The 14,434-nt window shown below is 38.3% G+C and overlaps 1 protein-coding gene across 2 annotated transcripts in view; it reads right to left on the reverse strand.

Moving 5' to 3' along the window:
* si:dkey-34e4.1 (carboxyl-terminal PDZ ligand of neuronal nitric oxide synthase protein) overlaps positions 1-11,088 on the reverse strand; it is a 48,412-nt gene extending 37,324 nt beyond the window's left edge. The window contains exons 1-2 of one of the 2 annotated variants that reach the window (XR_002291301.3): positions 10,560-11,086; positions 6,209-6,280 (exon numbers count right to left, since the gene is read on the reverse strand). Coding sequence is in view for 1 of the 2 variants with exons in the window: in XM_004074680.5 (XP_004074728.1) it covers positions 6,209-6,280; positions 10,560-10,664 (177 nt within the window). In the remaining variant the exon portion in view is untranslated. Of the gene's footprint in view, positions 1-6,208; positions 6,281-10,559 lie in introns of both variants that reach the window. The other variant, XM_004074680.5, reaches the window with a different exon arrangement.
* Positions 11,089-14,434: the final 3,346 nt, after the last annotated feature.

Raw genomic sequence — 14,434 nt, forward strand, 5'->3', positions numbered from 1 at the left:
GAACCTGATAAAGAAATTAAAAACAAAAAAGTTATATATAAAAGGGCAAAGTAACCTCCGTCACCTGCTCTTGTTGGTTTACTTCTGCACAGTCAACAATAGGGTTCAAAGTAAGCCAAAGTAAGCCATTGCAAGCAACAGAGGCGCTAGTGTTAATGCAAATGACTGTTTACTTGCTAAATTCACACGAGTGTCCATGTGAGCTGTTACACCTGCAAAAAATAAAAAAGCAAACCATCTAAAAAATGTACTCTGGCATGAACCGATGTGAAAGCATGCCAAGCCTCTATGGTCAGATTCCTCTGCTACCATTCTATGTGTTACTTTTAGATAGATTTTAATTAACATAACACAAAAGCGTCCAACTTGGATTTTGGTTTTGAATGCTCGGCTTGCTCAGTAGAATGGTCAAGACGCGTCTTAAAGGAAGTTTAGCCTCAGGCTTTGAAGCCCGATTGAGTTTGTGTCTTTAGAAACACCCTGTCTTTGAGAAGAGACTTGTTTTGGGTGAATCTGGGGTCATCTGCTCGTCTACCCCTTGATTAATTGTGAAGGTGAAAGAAACAGGGTTGCAGCAGAACTTCAGGCATTCAAGTTTCTAAAGGCCTCAGAACAACTAATCAGATAAATCAAATTCTCTGAAAACAAATGAAAGGGGATTGGTTGAGTATTATTTCATGATATTGATGTATCATTAGGTAGGATGTAAAGTAATATTTAAAAGCAGTAAAAACATCATTACATGTAAAAAACAAAAACAAATAAAAAGCAAATTTTTTTAATCATATAGTGTGTGCATGTTTGAGAAAAAGTAAACTTCATATTTAAGATTGAACTAAAACAGATTTAGTTTCCAATAAGCACAGTAGAATATGTATTTTTTAAATTGTAAAAACAAACAAACTGCATCTTAATCATTAAGAGTGCAATCCTTCTTCTGGCTGTTTTTTATCAAAAGAGATTTCCATTCTTCAAATGCACCATCACATCTACTTCAACTGATATATAGGTCACTAACTATATTGTTGTGTCTATCTGCCAATAGCCTTGAAAGGAAAACAAAGCCCCACCTCCTTAATGGTTGTTGTCTGCTTTAATGCAGCATATCCTGCATTTACATATGTGCTGTCCAGCTGGTTTTCTAGGACATGTGGGATATGTACGTCTGAAACACAAAAACAAAGCCTCGCTCGCATTGGGTTCTGACCTGTTCAATAATGCAGGGCTGCATTGTATTACCCTCTGTGCAATAATCCTTTGGTTTTGGTGGGTTTAGGAGTAAAACCCCTTTTTTCATGCAGTTTTACATGAACACACATGCACATCTTGGTTGGCATCCCTAAGATTTAGGGGTTTTTAGGAGGCTGAAGGGTAAAAGATTTTCATGGCTAGCAAACTTCAACCAAAATGTTAAAGAATTGTGACTTTTCAATAATATGAGTTATTTAGTCTTTTTTATATTTGACCACTTCCACAATGACAAGCCGGTAAGTACCTAAAAAATGCTAAACATTGGATGGTGGTGTTGACCCTCTGCCTACAGATAGAGCCAATACTGTCAAATTCACACCAAATGCATGCGAGTGTCGAGGGGGTGTCCAGTTTTAATGTTAAATCAATGTACAGACACAGCGAGAGGTCCTGCAGTGTCATTTCAATGTTGCAGCAGTGACAATTGTGACAAGCTGCACAAAGTTTTCAGTTTAAAAATCAAAACATTGACAAACTTGCATTGCATCAACTAATCAGGAGCTCAGCTTTAGTAGTGACATGTTGATGATGCAATCAGTGGGTGGAGTCCACAACCAACATTGTGAGTTTTTGTGATGAACTGGAGGAGTCATGTGACTGAAAAAAAAAAATCTGTGAATACGAGAAACCGCAACTATTGAAACTCGAATATACGGGCGAAGATGCATTTCCTTTGCAAAATAATTCAAAAAATAGCTCAATTTACCTTTTTAAATTAATTTATCAGGTATATATGTATACAATTCAGAAGATAGAGTTTGGCAGCTGCTTTTTTAAAAGTTAAAAGCAGATAATGTAAACCAGTCTGCTGCAGTCTCTGACAGGTCCAGAGTGACCATCTTCTCACGACATCCACCTAGAAGACAGCCAGCTCTCAGAAGGGCCGTCCAAAACCAAAAAGCAGAGCAGCCGACAGGGTATTCTCATGAGACAGTTCTTTAAAAAACTGCAGAAAAAAGCAAACTGTCTTGGTTAGCTGTGGCAGGAAGCTGCATCCTGATGGACATGCGAGGGAAGTTTAAAATCCCATTAGAGCTGATCAAAATTCAAAAAAAAAGGAAGCAAGCATAGTCTGCCCTCAGCCTAAAATCTATTCCTGTCAGCGCAGAGTAGAGAGCCAGAAACAGACTAAATGGAGAGGGTCTATTTTAGTCGGAGGAGAGTGAGTGGATGGAAAGAAAACATCAGTGGTTTGGGGGGGGGGGGGTTCAAAATAAGCAAATAAGAGAAAGACAAGTAATGTGAAAGCAGAGAAGAGCAATCTCAAACTTCAGTGCTTTGGTTGCAAGTCAAAAGGAAGCTTTATGTAAAAAGGTGCATGTTTGCGAACATCCACCATCATTTTCTGAGGCAATGAGCCATGGAAGACACAGACTCTTTTCCATGTGGATGAAGCAACACCAGCCTTTGTTATTCAGCCTCGTTCATCAATTTTGGAGGTTGTTAGAATGCGAGAGTTCACCCACCCACATACAAATATGTCTGCTAACCCGCACTTTCTGAGCCACTGGTCAAACTGAATGAAACCAACTCTTTTAAACTAGCACAAGGACCAGTGAGCCATAATGAGGAACCGCTTAACAAAACGCTGGTCTGAAAAGATCCACAGGACAGAAAATTGCTGCCTTTCACTTTCTCGCTGTGGGAGTGGCAGGAGCGTGAGTTTGTGAAACGGCTGCAGACTCCAGTCGGTAAGCATGGATCCTCTGCTGCGTCTAACTGTCAGGTCCTCTCCCCCTCTCATCTCATGTTTGCTGCTGTTCCTTCGCCTTAACTGAGACTAAAGAGATTAGCCGAGGGATGTGAAACCGCGGCGCCTCTGCCAGCCTGCACACAGCTCCGTTTCACTCCAGGACTTGCTCCCAGGTCTCTGCCATCCGTTCACTCCTCACTTTTATTCCAAATCCACTGAGATTCTTCTCGGCCATCAAGCTTTTGGAATTGAACTTATGAAATAAGGCCAAGGGTTTTTGTGAAAAAAAAAACAAGGAGGAATAAGCAAGGTTAGTCGATATTCATCCATACAAAGTTAATTGTATTTGACTTGGCAAATGGGTCCACATAGACTTTCCTGCCCTTAAAACACTCAAGTCTTTGCGTTTACACAGTGCAGGCGCAGTGGGGTTCACTAAAGAGAAGGAAGGGTTTGGCACAAACTCCCTTCTCTTGGTTTTTGTTTACAGTTGCTACAAGCTGCAGATGGACTCTTCCTTCTACATTACTAGAACCAGACTTTAATTGGAAATTTGATGATTAATTGGACATTTTAATTGGAAATTTCGTCTAAAATTATTCCTAAAAGATAATTTCACATTTCTCATTAGGTCCCAGATGAGCACAAAAAAAAGATCAATGCATTTCACATCACTCAAATAGAGTTAGATAAAAGCAGAAATGTTTGCTCTTAAAATGACTGTGACAAATGAAGTGTGCAAATTAGTTAACAGTGGAAAATGTGATGTTTTTATGCTCATATTCAAAGTATGTTCTTTTTCACAACAAAAACTTATTTCATCTCAATCAAAATCGCTGGCTTCACAATTTAAGGGAAGTTCGATGCAACTTTTGCATAAATAAGAGCAAAACCCTGAGAAGTTGCTGAAGAATTACCATATATTTATTTAAATATTTCTTATTTAGTTTTTTTTTCATTTTTATTTATTGATTTATTTAACTTTATGGTAACTTCTGTGATTTTTAACCAGTAAGGAAGAGTTTAACCCCATATTGGTCACCAACGACCCTCATTCTCAAATAAATAAATAAAATGTTCTAAAAAATGACAATTAACAGAGTTAAATGGTCTGTTCCTACGTCGTTCTACCTTAAGCAAATAAAATAATCCTTAAAGTAACCGTGCTCCTTAATTCAACTCTTAAAAGACCTTTCACGGTTTACAAATACACAATCTGGTGTAAAAGTGTCTTCATCTGATTGGAATGGTCTAAAATGGAGGTCCCCATCCCTGGGCCTTGGTACTGGTCCTCACAAAAAAAAGTACATAACTTGCAGTATTTGTTTTACTGTTTTATTTATTATCTGATATTGACCTTTTTGGAACACTAATGCGTTCTCTCTTCACCACATCAGTCTCTGACTTTTTCCAAGATATTACACAAATTAAAATGATAAATAAAAAATGTTTTTTACTTTGATTTCCTGTCAACCAAATGCAGAGTTTCCCTTCATCACTCGAATGTTTAATCCATAAGACTTTGAAAAATGAAAATAAATGTTCCAGGTTGGAGTTGGAACGCAAAAGCTAATTCATCTGATCAGGTACATGCAGATCTTTATCAGCAAAGTCAGAGTTTTTACAGACATCATGTCAACGTGAAGGGGTATTAGATTTAATCAGGGATAACCTGCCTGTACCTGCTTGGGTTTGCCGTGCAAACCTCCAGCACACTCATCCCAGAGTTCCTGTTTACATTCCAACTTCACTGATTTCTTCGGTTTTTATTAAATTTTACACAAAAGTGAAGGGAAACACCATTTGCCTGTACGCTCTTTAAAGACAGAACAGAGGATTTCCCTGAAGAGTTCTAAAATAAATATTCCTAAAAGCTAAATGCACTTTGTGGCTTTTCAGGAGCTCAGACAACAAACTTCTGCATATTGAATCTGCCGTGGATAAAAGCCCTGTCATGTCATGTGTAAGCCAAGTTTGTGCAGTGACTCACACTTAGATTACAGAACCACCATGACGGATTTGTCGCCGTTAGGCAGCTTGAGGGGAAAACAGCTAATTCACTGTATGACAAATGGAAGTATGACTCGAAAACTGTCCAAAGACAAAGTCACTTAAAGAAAAGAGCAAACAGAAATATTTTAGGCATAAAATGATACATTAGAAAAGCACAGTTACATAGCTGAGTTTACCTGACAGCAGAGATGATAGAAATCTCTCGTTAAGTAAAAGCCACATGACTATGTAATTCTTAGTCGAAAAATTCAACCCTGCATTGCTTTCTTCCATCAAACACTGCGCTCTGTTATCCAGTGTTCAGCACACGCATCACTGCCCTCTCCAGACCCATCTCATCTGACAGCAGCCCACTCTTGTTTTGTGTGTGATCACTCCTATTCTCAGGGTACCTTCAAGTATTCTTCAGAAGAACTCTGAAAGATTCTGGCTGCAACTGAGTCTGGTTTAACAGTTATTTACCTCATTTGTGCCCGACTCCAACATGCTCTCTCCACCCCTCTTCGAACCTCCTCCTGGATGAGCCAGCGATTTTCCTATCACTTCTAATTCCAAGTAGAAATTTGGGGTAATTTTCAGATTTATGGATAACTTTGCTTTGAAAGTATCACAAGTTGCCATGACCCATTCAAGTACATGCGTTCGCAATTTACTGGAGTGACAGTGAACCTCTGGTTTTTAAACATTGTTTTCTGATATTATTGATAGTTTTTACTCCATTAAAGACAGGTTGAGGTATTTTCTGTGTTTGGTATTTGTGTTTGTTTTAGTTTCCGAATCCAAAGATAAACTATTCCACTGTTTATTTGTGTAGGGACAAAGACATAAGACAAAATTCTCAACCATGTAGACCGTTATAACTTTCCAACGAGTCTACCCAACATAGACTCTACCAACAAGTGTTTCCTGATATTTTCAACAGTACAAGAAGGGGAAATCTGAAAGCGTTTAAAAGCCTGGATTCTTGATTGTGAAGAATTTGCAAGCACATTTTATGCAACACTATAACCTCTATAACCTAACTTATGTGATTTGTGCAAATGCACCACAGCTATAGAGCAAGAATCCTGACAAAAAAAGAAGAGTGTGGCATCCTAACAACATATAAAAGGACAGTAAAGTCATATCAGTTTTCTAGTTGAAATGTCTACAAAATAAAAACTAAAACTATGTAGGCAATGATTGATCTGGTTACCTTTATAGACAGTTTAATTGGTGCCAGCAAAGCTGTTACTTGTGTACTCAACTTACCCTGATTCTCCTCATAGCTGCCACGATCTCCATCCGACTGTTGGGCCTCGGTACATCCAGACTTCCCACGTACTGTACCAAACAAACACAAACACACATTAGTAAAACATCAAAGGGTTGTTGTGTAACCCTTTAACACAGGAGCTGTTGCCGGGTACAACAAAATCAAATATGCCCTTTGAACTACTATACCTCTTCCACCATTTACGCAATAAATGTAATTTCAACGCAATCTGACACAGAGAAAAGCATCTTAGCGCTGATGCTGCTAGTACTAACGTAAAGTGATAACGATAACGGTGCAAAGCCACTTTTCTACGCATCAGAATCAGATGCTTTAAGTTGATTGTGTAAACAATTGCCTACCATAAAGTCTTGAAAATCAACGCAACACCGCTTTTCTTCGCTTCAGTATCCATTGAAATTACGTAAACGGTTAAAGATTTACGGTAGTTCAAATAACGTTAACACTAAAGCCGGGTTAATACACCACAGCTGTGCACAGAACAATTTGTATAACGAACTTGTAAGTCAGTGTTTTTCAACCTTTTTTGAGCCACGGCAAACTTTAACTTTGTCAAAAATCTCGCGGCATACCAGCATCCAAAAATTAAAAAAAAAAGGAGAAACTTATAGTCTGTATTGATCTACAGGCCCTCCTCAATCTCTCATGCATTTTTGTAATAATTGTGGCAGAAAAAGCTAGAAGCTGCAGCTGTTTTTTCAAAAAGATATAATAAAAGTTAGTTAGAAGATTTAAAGACTGTTTGATGTGTGTTCATTGTGGTTTCAAGACGTCAAAGGAAGACTAATTGTGCGCTGAGACCCTGTCACTTTAACCCAATGCATCATGGGAGATGTAGTGCAAACAGCCCCCGAACGCAAACAAACTCTGAGCTTCATTGTTTTGTTCACTTATTCCACAGTCTGACACCGGATTCTGTGGAAAGCTACACCGCTAAATATGAGCTTTAGCTGGTATTTTTGTTGGAACTGAGAGACTTTATGAGCAGAATCGGAACAAGGAAGTGAAGACTTTAACCAATTCTGATTGGCCAGACTGATGACGTATGATTAAGCCTCCAAAAATGATTGGTGGAGAGAGTTTAAGGGGCGGGACTTTTCTGAAAACAGCTGACGCTACGGCTAAATCGCGGTAGCGTCATTCTTATCAAAATGTCTTTAACAGAAAAGTATTTTACGATCTTTCATATTCCTAACTATTCAGTGTTTTATCAGGGCCTGTTTGGATGAACAAAGAGCTGATATCCTGGAGATGGTAAATGTTTTTAGATCAGTTTATGCAAATTCCCACGGCACACCTGACCATCTCCCACGGCACACTAGTGTGCCGCAGCACACATGTTGAAAAACACTGGTCTAAGTGATGATTGTGTAAAAACAGTTATGCTCAACTTCTCCAGCATCTACCCTGGTTTTCAAAAAACTCTTTTTTACTCAAAAACCTGCTGAAAGATAACCAACAGTTTACAGAGAGAGCACAGTGATCTTTCAGGCTAAACTTAAAAAGAAAAAGGAAGCAAAATGCAAAGTCATATTAAATAATTGCCTTTAAAAAACCAAACAATTGCTCTGATTCTGGCAACAATGCCCCTCATCTTTATTTAGAAGGATAATCCCTTCAACTCAATACCATTTCCACCACTTCTCTCTTCCTCTTGTTTTTAAACCAAACTCCACTAAAACGTATAGAGTCCGTCTGAAAACCCACCACAATAATGTCTAGAATCACTGGTCGTTAATGACCATGAATTTAAGATGAGAACCATTGAGGAATGTGCTATCTGTTGCTGTTACTATCCAGTACAGGCTATATTTTCCCATCTTCAAAGCCTTGTGCTCGGCACACTTTCTGATTCAGTCCCAAAATCCAAAAATTTTCCCAAAATCATGAGTCACTGTGTAAATACCTCTACCTTTAAATATACCAGGTTGCAGGAGGGGGAAGTATGCATTTTGTTGTTGTTGCTGGTTTACAAAAGTACGATAGAAACAAACATCAGACAGAAAAGGGCTCACAAGCACATACATTACAGAATGTGACCTTTAGCAATCAAAAACTGAAGTTTCATTGAGAAAAAGGTAAAAGTTACATAACTAGACCCACACAATAAATCGCAAATGTATATAGTATTTAGCAGATCGAATAAATCCCTTCGGATGGACACCTTCACGTTGTTGACCAATCAGATGGAGCCTTTTTGCGTTAGATGCTCGCCTCCTATTTAGACAAGGTTCATTTGGAGCATGATTTAATTTATGTTGTTGACTCTTATTTAAGTTAAACTGTTGCAGTGAAATGGAAATGATTTTTTTTTTTTTTGTTTTGCTATTTGTTCATGTATCGCAGGTTATATCGTCATCGCAATATTGATCATTAATGTTGCAAATTGTGAGCTTTTCTCATATCGTGCAAATAGTTATTATGGCAAAACAGGCTAAAACCACTTGGCATGTTTCTATACAGAACACATTTTCATCCAGCGCAACTGTATCAAGTCAATATTCTTATGATTGACACGTTTTTTTCTCTAAAATTATGATTGTGAAACCCTATCCCCTACAAAATAAAGACTTTAAGTTTTAAAGATAAACAGGAAATGGGCAAACAATGCCCTCCTAAAGAGCTCAATTTCCCCATTAAAAGATTATTTAGGTACTTCTAATTCTTATGTTATGCTTCTATTTCAGTCCGATTTCTTCCCACCATGGGATGAGTAACACACTTATGCCTTCTTCATAAGCCAAGTTGCATAAATTTTAATTCGCAAGAGGCACATGTTGCTTTTGATGTTGTTGTTATTTGACTTCAGCTTGCAGTGTGAAAAAGAGCAAAATAATCCTGACTTCGCCCTGGGTAATGAAAATGTATTCTGTGACCCATTTCCTTTCGCTCTTTTACACTTTAGTATTGTCTTTTAAACTGGCTAAGACATTTCTTTGACAGAATATTATAAAATCCTGCATGTGTGGATTCAGTTTCACCCTGGAGTTGTAAGCATGACATGAAATGAATGCAACCGGTCTGTGTGCTTTTGAAGAAACAATCACAATCGTGGTCGAACTTTGAAATTAAGACATTTTCTCGTTTAACCCTTTTATTGACTCTCCTGCTGGGATTTTAGTCCATAAAAGTGAAATGATGTTAATGTTTTAGTAAACCCTTTGGAAAATGTTGGTTGCAATATTTGTACAAGATGCAAAGCTTAACGGATTTTTCTAGAATTTCTTGAAAATCTTTCATTATTAATAAGATTTTTAAACAATTACAAAGAATTAGGCAACTCAATAAAATTCTCTCATTTGTGTCCAAAAAATGAAGCCTCTCCCCCCTTACATGCATCAGCCAAATTTTGACATACAGCAACTTTTAATATAAAATAGCACAAACAATTAACTTTCCTGGTAACTAGTACATTTTCTACAGAGTAGGCTAATTTAATTAATAACTTAATTACTTTTTAGATCAAGTCAAAGACAACTATTAATAGTTACTTATTTATTATAACATTCCCAGAATCTGGTCTATAGACACATGTGCTTTAGTCATTAGCAGTACAAACGTTGACTTTAACAGAAAATGACTAATTTACCGAGTGTAAATAAATTAAGTGGGATGCTAGCGCACAACTAGCTTACCAATTAAATGTTTACGCATCTTTTTAACATTGAACATTCAACAAAAACAAAAATATCAAGTTTAATCTTTTACACCTATCTTTATTGCCATGGTGTTCTGTAAAAGTTGATTAAAGTTATTAGATCTTAGATGTAATTTCTAAAAGAAGAAATAATATGCTAAATGATTTGGATAAAAAAAATATGTATTACAAATTGTGGTTGAAAATTTTAGGGTGGGGGATTTACTAAATTCACATTTTAAAAGTTATAAACGGAAAAAAAAAACTGGGGGCACGGGGGGCCGTTTGGATGTTTGCCCTGGGCTCCCAAAACAGCTAATATCGCCCCTGCTACCACGGTTAAATGATTTACCAATGTTTGAATCTGAAAAATACAAAGCATATATATATATATATATATATATATCTCACTGAAAATCTGATGTATTCGGGTTACTTTTGAGGATGATGTGCAGAAAAACAACAAACATCGCAAGAAAAGCTGGTGTGGAAACACATTTCCTGCGTAAAAACCGCGTCAATGTAGTTTTCAATTCAGACAGGAAATAAACTTCATGGACGGACTGGAGGAGTCCGCTTCCAGTGCACCTGCTACTCAGACAACCCGCCGTATTTCCTGAACAACTGCGGCGCAAACGACAACGTGTGGTTGAAAAACAGCATTCAGAGGAAAATTCCTGTGTGTTCACCTTGGCTTGGAAATGTATCCCATGCTGATACGCCTCCTCGTTGTGCAGCGGCACCCTCGAGTCCGCCACGTCGTCCACCAGGTTGTACCTGTTCCTCGCGGGCATCCCGGGGCTCCAGCCGAGGACCCCGCAAACAGGACCCGCAGTTCAGCAACTAAAAAGCCCGAAACGCTACTACAGCCTCCATGTCCGCGTCCAACACGGCGGCTCCAAGAAGTACTCCTCGGTGGAAACGCGGCTCATCGTTGCTTTGAGCGCCAGACGTCCCGTCATCAAGAAGGACACACAACTGCCTGCGCGGCTTTTTTTTTTTTTTTTTTTTTTTTTTTTTTTTTTTTTTTTTGAAAAAGCCCCCCTCCCAGAGGACGCTCAGGGATCCTCACCCGCAGAATGATGTCTGCTCCTGAAGTCCCCGGAAAAGCCCCCCGCTGCTGTCTGTGCCCCCTCTGCAGGAGGGTATGTTTGAAATTCTGTCCTGGACGGAAGGGGGGACGCTGTAGCCGCCTCTTCCCCTCCCTCCACAAAGCACAAAGCGAGCCCCTCATTGGAGCGAAGTTCCCAGGCATGATGCAACCCACAGCCAGGAGCCAACTCTGCCAGTATCCCCCCCCCCAGGACACGAAAAGGTCCAACTCGGATCTCCTGTGAAGGGAGAATCGGCAGATAGTCCCATAGAGTTATTTTCAAGGCGCTAACATCTGGACGACCTAAAATTAGTTAGTTAGTTAGTTAGTTAGTTAGTTAGTTAGTTAGTTAGTTAGTTAGTTAGTTAGTTAGTTAGTTAGTTAGTTAGTTGCGTTTTTAGGACAAATATATAGATGGCATATATATATATATATATATATATATATATATATATTTCTCATTAAGAATGTTAGACAATTTCAAGGACTAAATCATTCACAAACTATTTTAGATTACCTTGCTTTTTAGACTTCCAGGGTTTTGTGACGTCACATATGTAGCTATAGAATCAATTCTTTCAAAAATATAAGGTTTTTACTCTTTTAAAGATCCACTCCGATGGGGCGGGGGTTAACATGTTATTGTGGCATTGATGAAGGAAATATGTAAAAAAAAAAAAAAAAAAAAAGTACCATGGACACAGTTTTATCGTATTGTGACGGTGCCAAAAAAGATATCTATCTATCTATCTATCTATCTATCTATCTATCTATCTATCTATCTATCTATCTATCTATCTATCTATCTATCTATCTATCTATCTATCTATCTATCTATCTATCTATCTATCTATCTATCTCTCTCTCTCTCCATCAAAATTGTATTTCTGGATATTTCTTTCTTCAAATCGTTGTGAATCAAGAGCAGACAAAAATGCCTCTTAAAAAAGTGTTTTTGTTTGTGACGTAGAAAATTAAAAATTAAAATTAGGTGGACCACAAGCTCCCTGCTCTGCTCCACTTTGATGCATCCACGTGCAGACGACTAGATCCATGTACGTGTTTGTTTTCGTGTTTCTGCATTTTCAATTTTGCAATCTCTGGTTTCTTGGTGCCAGTACCACATCTGAGCCATCTAGCCGCAAGCTGCTGTCATTAGACGGGCAGGAAATTAAAAAAAAAGTGCTTTTCATACATAGCTGAAGGTTGTTTTCTTGTGCTGTTGATTGCAGTTTTTTCTTCTTAAATAGTCATTTTTGTTGTTGTAATAATATATACATTTTACTATAAAAATGCTTTGCTTTGAAAAGCATGACGTTCTACATAAATAAAGCTTGAAGGATTTTTAAAATAATTAATCTTTATGAACTCTGTAAGTTGTGTGAAACTAAAATAAAAAGAAACATTTCAGATGCATTTTTGAAGACTGGATTTTATTCATTCAACTTATAAGCCCGTTTTGTCCCTTTCAGGGTCACGGGGCTGCGGGAGCCTATCCGCCCACTTGTGGCAGGGAACATCCTGGACAGGTCGCCAGTCTGTCGCAGGGCCACATATCAAACACCCATATTCACACCTAGGGGCAATTTAACCAACTAACCTATTGATGCATGTTTTTGGACGGTGGGAGGAAGCCAGAGTCCCATCAGCAAGGGCATTGTGAGGCAAGAGCGCTAACAACTGCGCCACTGTGCAGCAAAAAGGGAATTTAATTAAAAGAAAAGAAATTCACATTTGCAATGTCACAGTAGTTTTGACTTTAACTGTAAAACTCAATAGCAGTGTTATTTCATGAATTCAGATCTAAGTCTATTTTAACCATAGTTCCCTGGCATTTAAATACAGAACTTGTGATTACATTGTAAGATTAAAATATAAATCTACAGACTTGTTTTAAACAGAAAATACTTAAAGTAACGCTAAAGGATTAATTATAAATGTCAATGTAAGAGGTCTTTTTGGTTTTGTTTCAATGGGGACTTTTTATGCCCAGCATCTAAAGCTGCTTTTGTTGAGTCTGTCTCGTATAAACTAACAGGAGCCTGCAGGTACGTAGAATATCCCTTGTTAAGTTTTTAATACTTCAATAATTAAGCTTATTTTTTCTGCTCTGGGAGACATTTATTCTATAATTTAACCCTCAACAAGATTCCACCATCACTTAAGTGTTGTTGTGTCATGGCGCCCTCTATTGATGAATCAAAGGACAATTTTCTTTCTACTCTTTAAGATTTATTACACAACAAACATGTCGTTGTGTATATTATACAAATAGAAACCCATTTTCCCAATTTAAGCCAGGTCTACATGCATAAATAATGACACAATAATAGCAATGTGCTGTTGTGACGGTTATTGAACAAATGTCAAAATATGGCAGAGCTCTTAGAATCACTTGAACTCTCAAAGACCTCCGCCGCACTAAGGTGGTGGTTCACAGAGGGGATATTTATTCAGTAGGGCAACAAAAATATATTTAGTCAGCCAACTTAAACTTGAACTTAAAAAGATGAGAGAGGTCTGTGAATTTCATCGTAGGTATACCTCAACTATGAGAGGCAAAATGGGGAAAAGAAAATCCAAAAAATCCCACTGTCGGATTTTTAGCCCTTGTGCTATCCTAGATGACCCCCCCCCTTCCATTGACGTGTTCTCCCTACCATGACAAAGGTGGACAAAGGTGGAAGGATTCCATGTAATCCATGGACACCAGTGAAGATCACAAATCATTGAAGAAAAATGGTTCAGAGCACTGTCTAGTGCAGGGGTCGGGAACCTTTTTGGCCAAGAGAGCCATAAACGCCACATATTTTTAAATGTAATTTCGAAAGAGCCATACATTAATGTAGTGTCCCTTTACCACACTGAGACTTAACCTCTTTTAAGGTTCTTTATTCTGGTTACTGCAGACCCCTAACAAACGCCGTACAATTAACTCAGCAACTCCTAAGTCTCTCCCGCCGAGACGAGAGCGCTTCTCCCAACTTTATGTTCACCTGCTCCCGCTCCAGCCCTCCCATTTCCCTTATTCGGCCCATAGCTGAACCCCATTGGTCCAAACTCCCTAACAACAGGCTGAGCGACAGATCTGAGGGCCAATCAGATCTCTGCTTGATCGATGCGTTCCATGAACTCCAGAACTTTTAACGCGGCCCAACAGCCAAGTTAAACTCAGTCCGCGACAATATGTTTAAAACTAAATATACAAGTGAATGTGTGCATTTGATGTAATTCAACACTTTTAAAGTACAATAAGTCTGTGGATTCTTTTTAATGACATTGTTATGCTGTTGCTAATAAATGATGAGTATTTCTCGTAGTAGTTTTGCTGATAGTCTAGTCTGGTTGATACGTGGTGAGTTTCTGCTTCATGCAGGTGTTGAGACTTTAAACGGGATCTTAGGTCTGAATGTTCTTTAGATGTGAGAAAGACATGGAAGCAAACACACACTCACACGCTGCAGTGAGTGA

This window comes from Oryzias latipes, chromosome 12 (genome assembly GCF_053564925.1).
Source record: "Oryzias latipes strain Hd-rR chromosome 12, Olatipes_Hd-rR_3.1".
NCBI lineage: Eukaryota > Metazoa > Chordata > Actinopteri > Beloniformes > Adrianichthyidae > Oryzias > Oryzias latipes.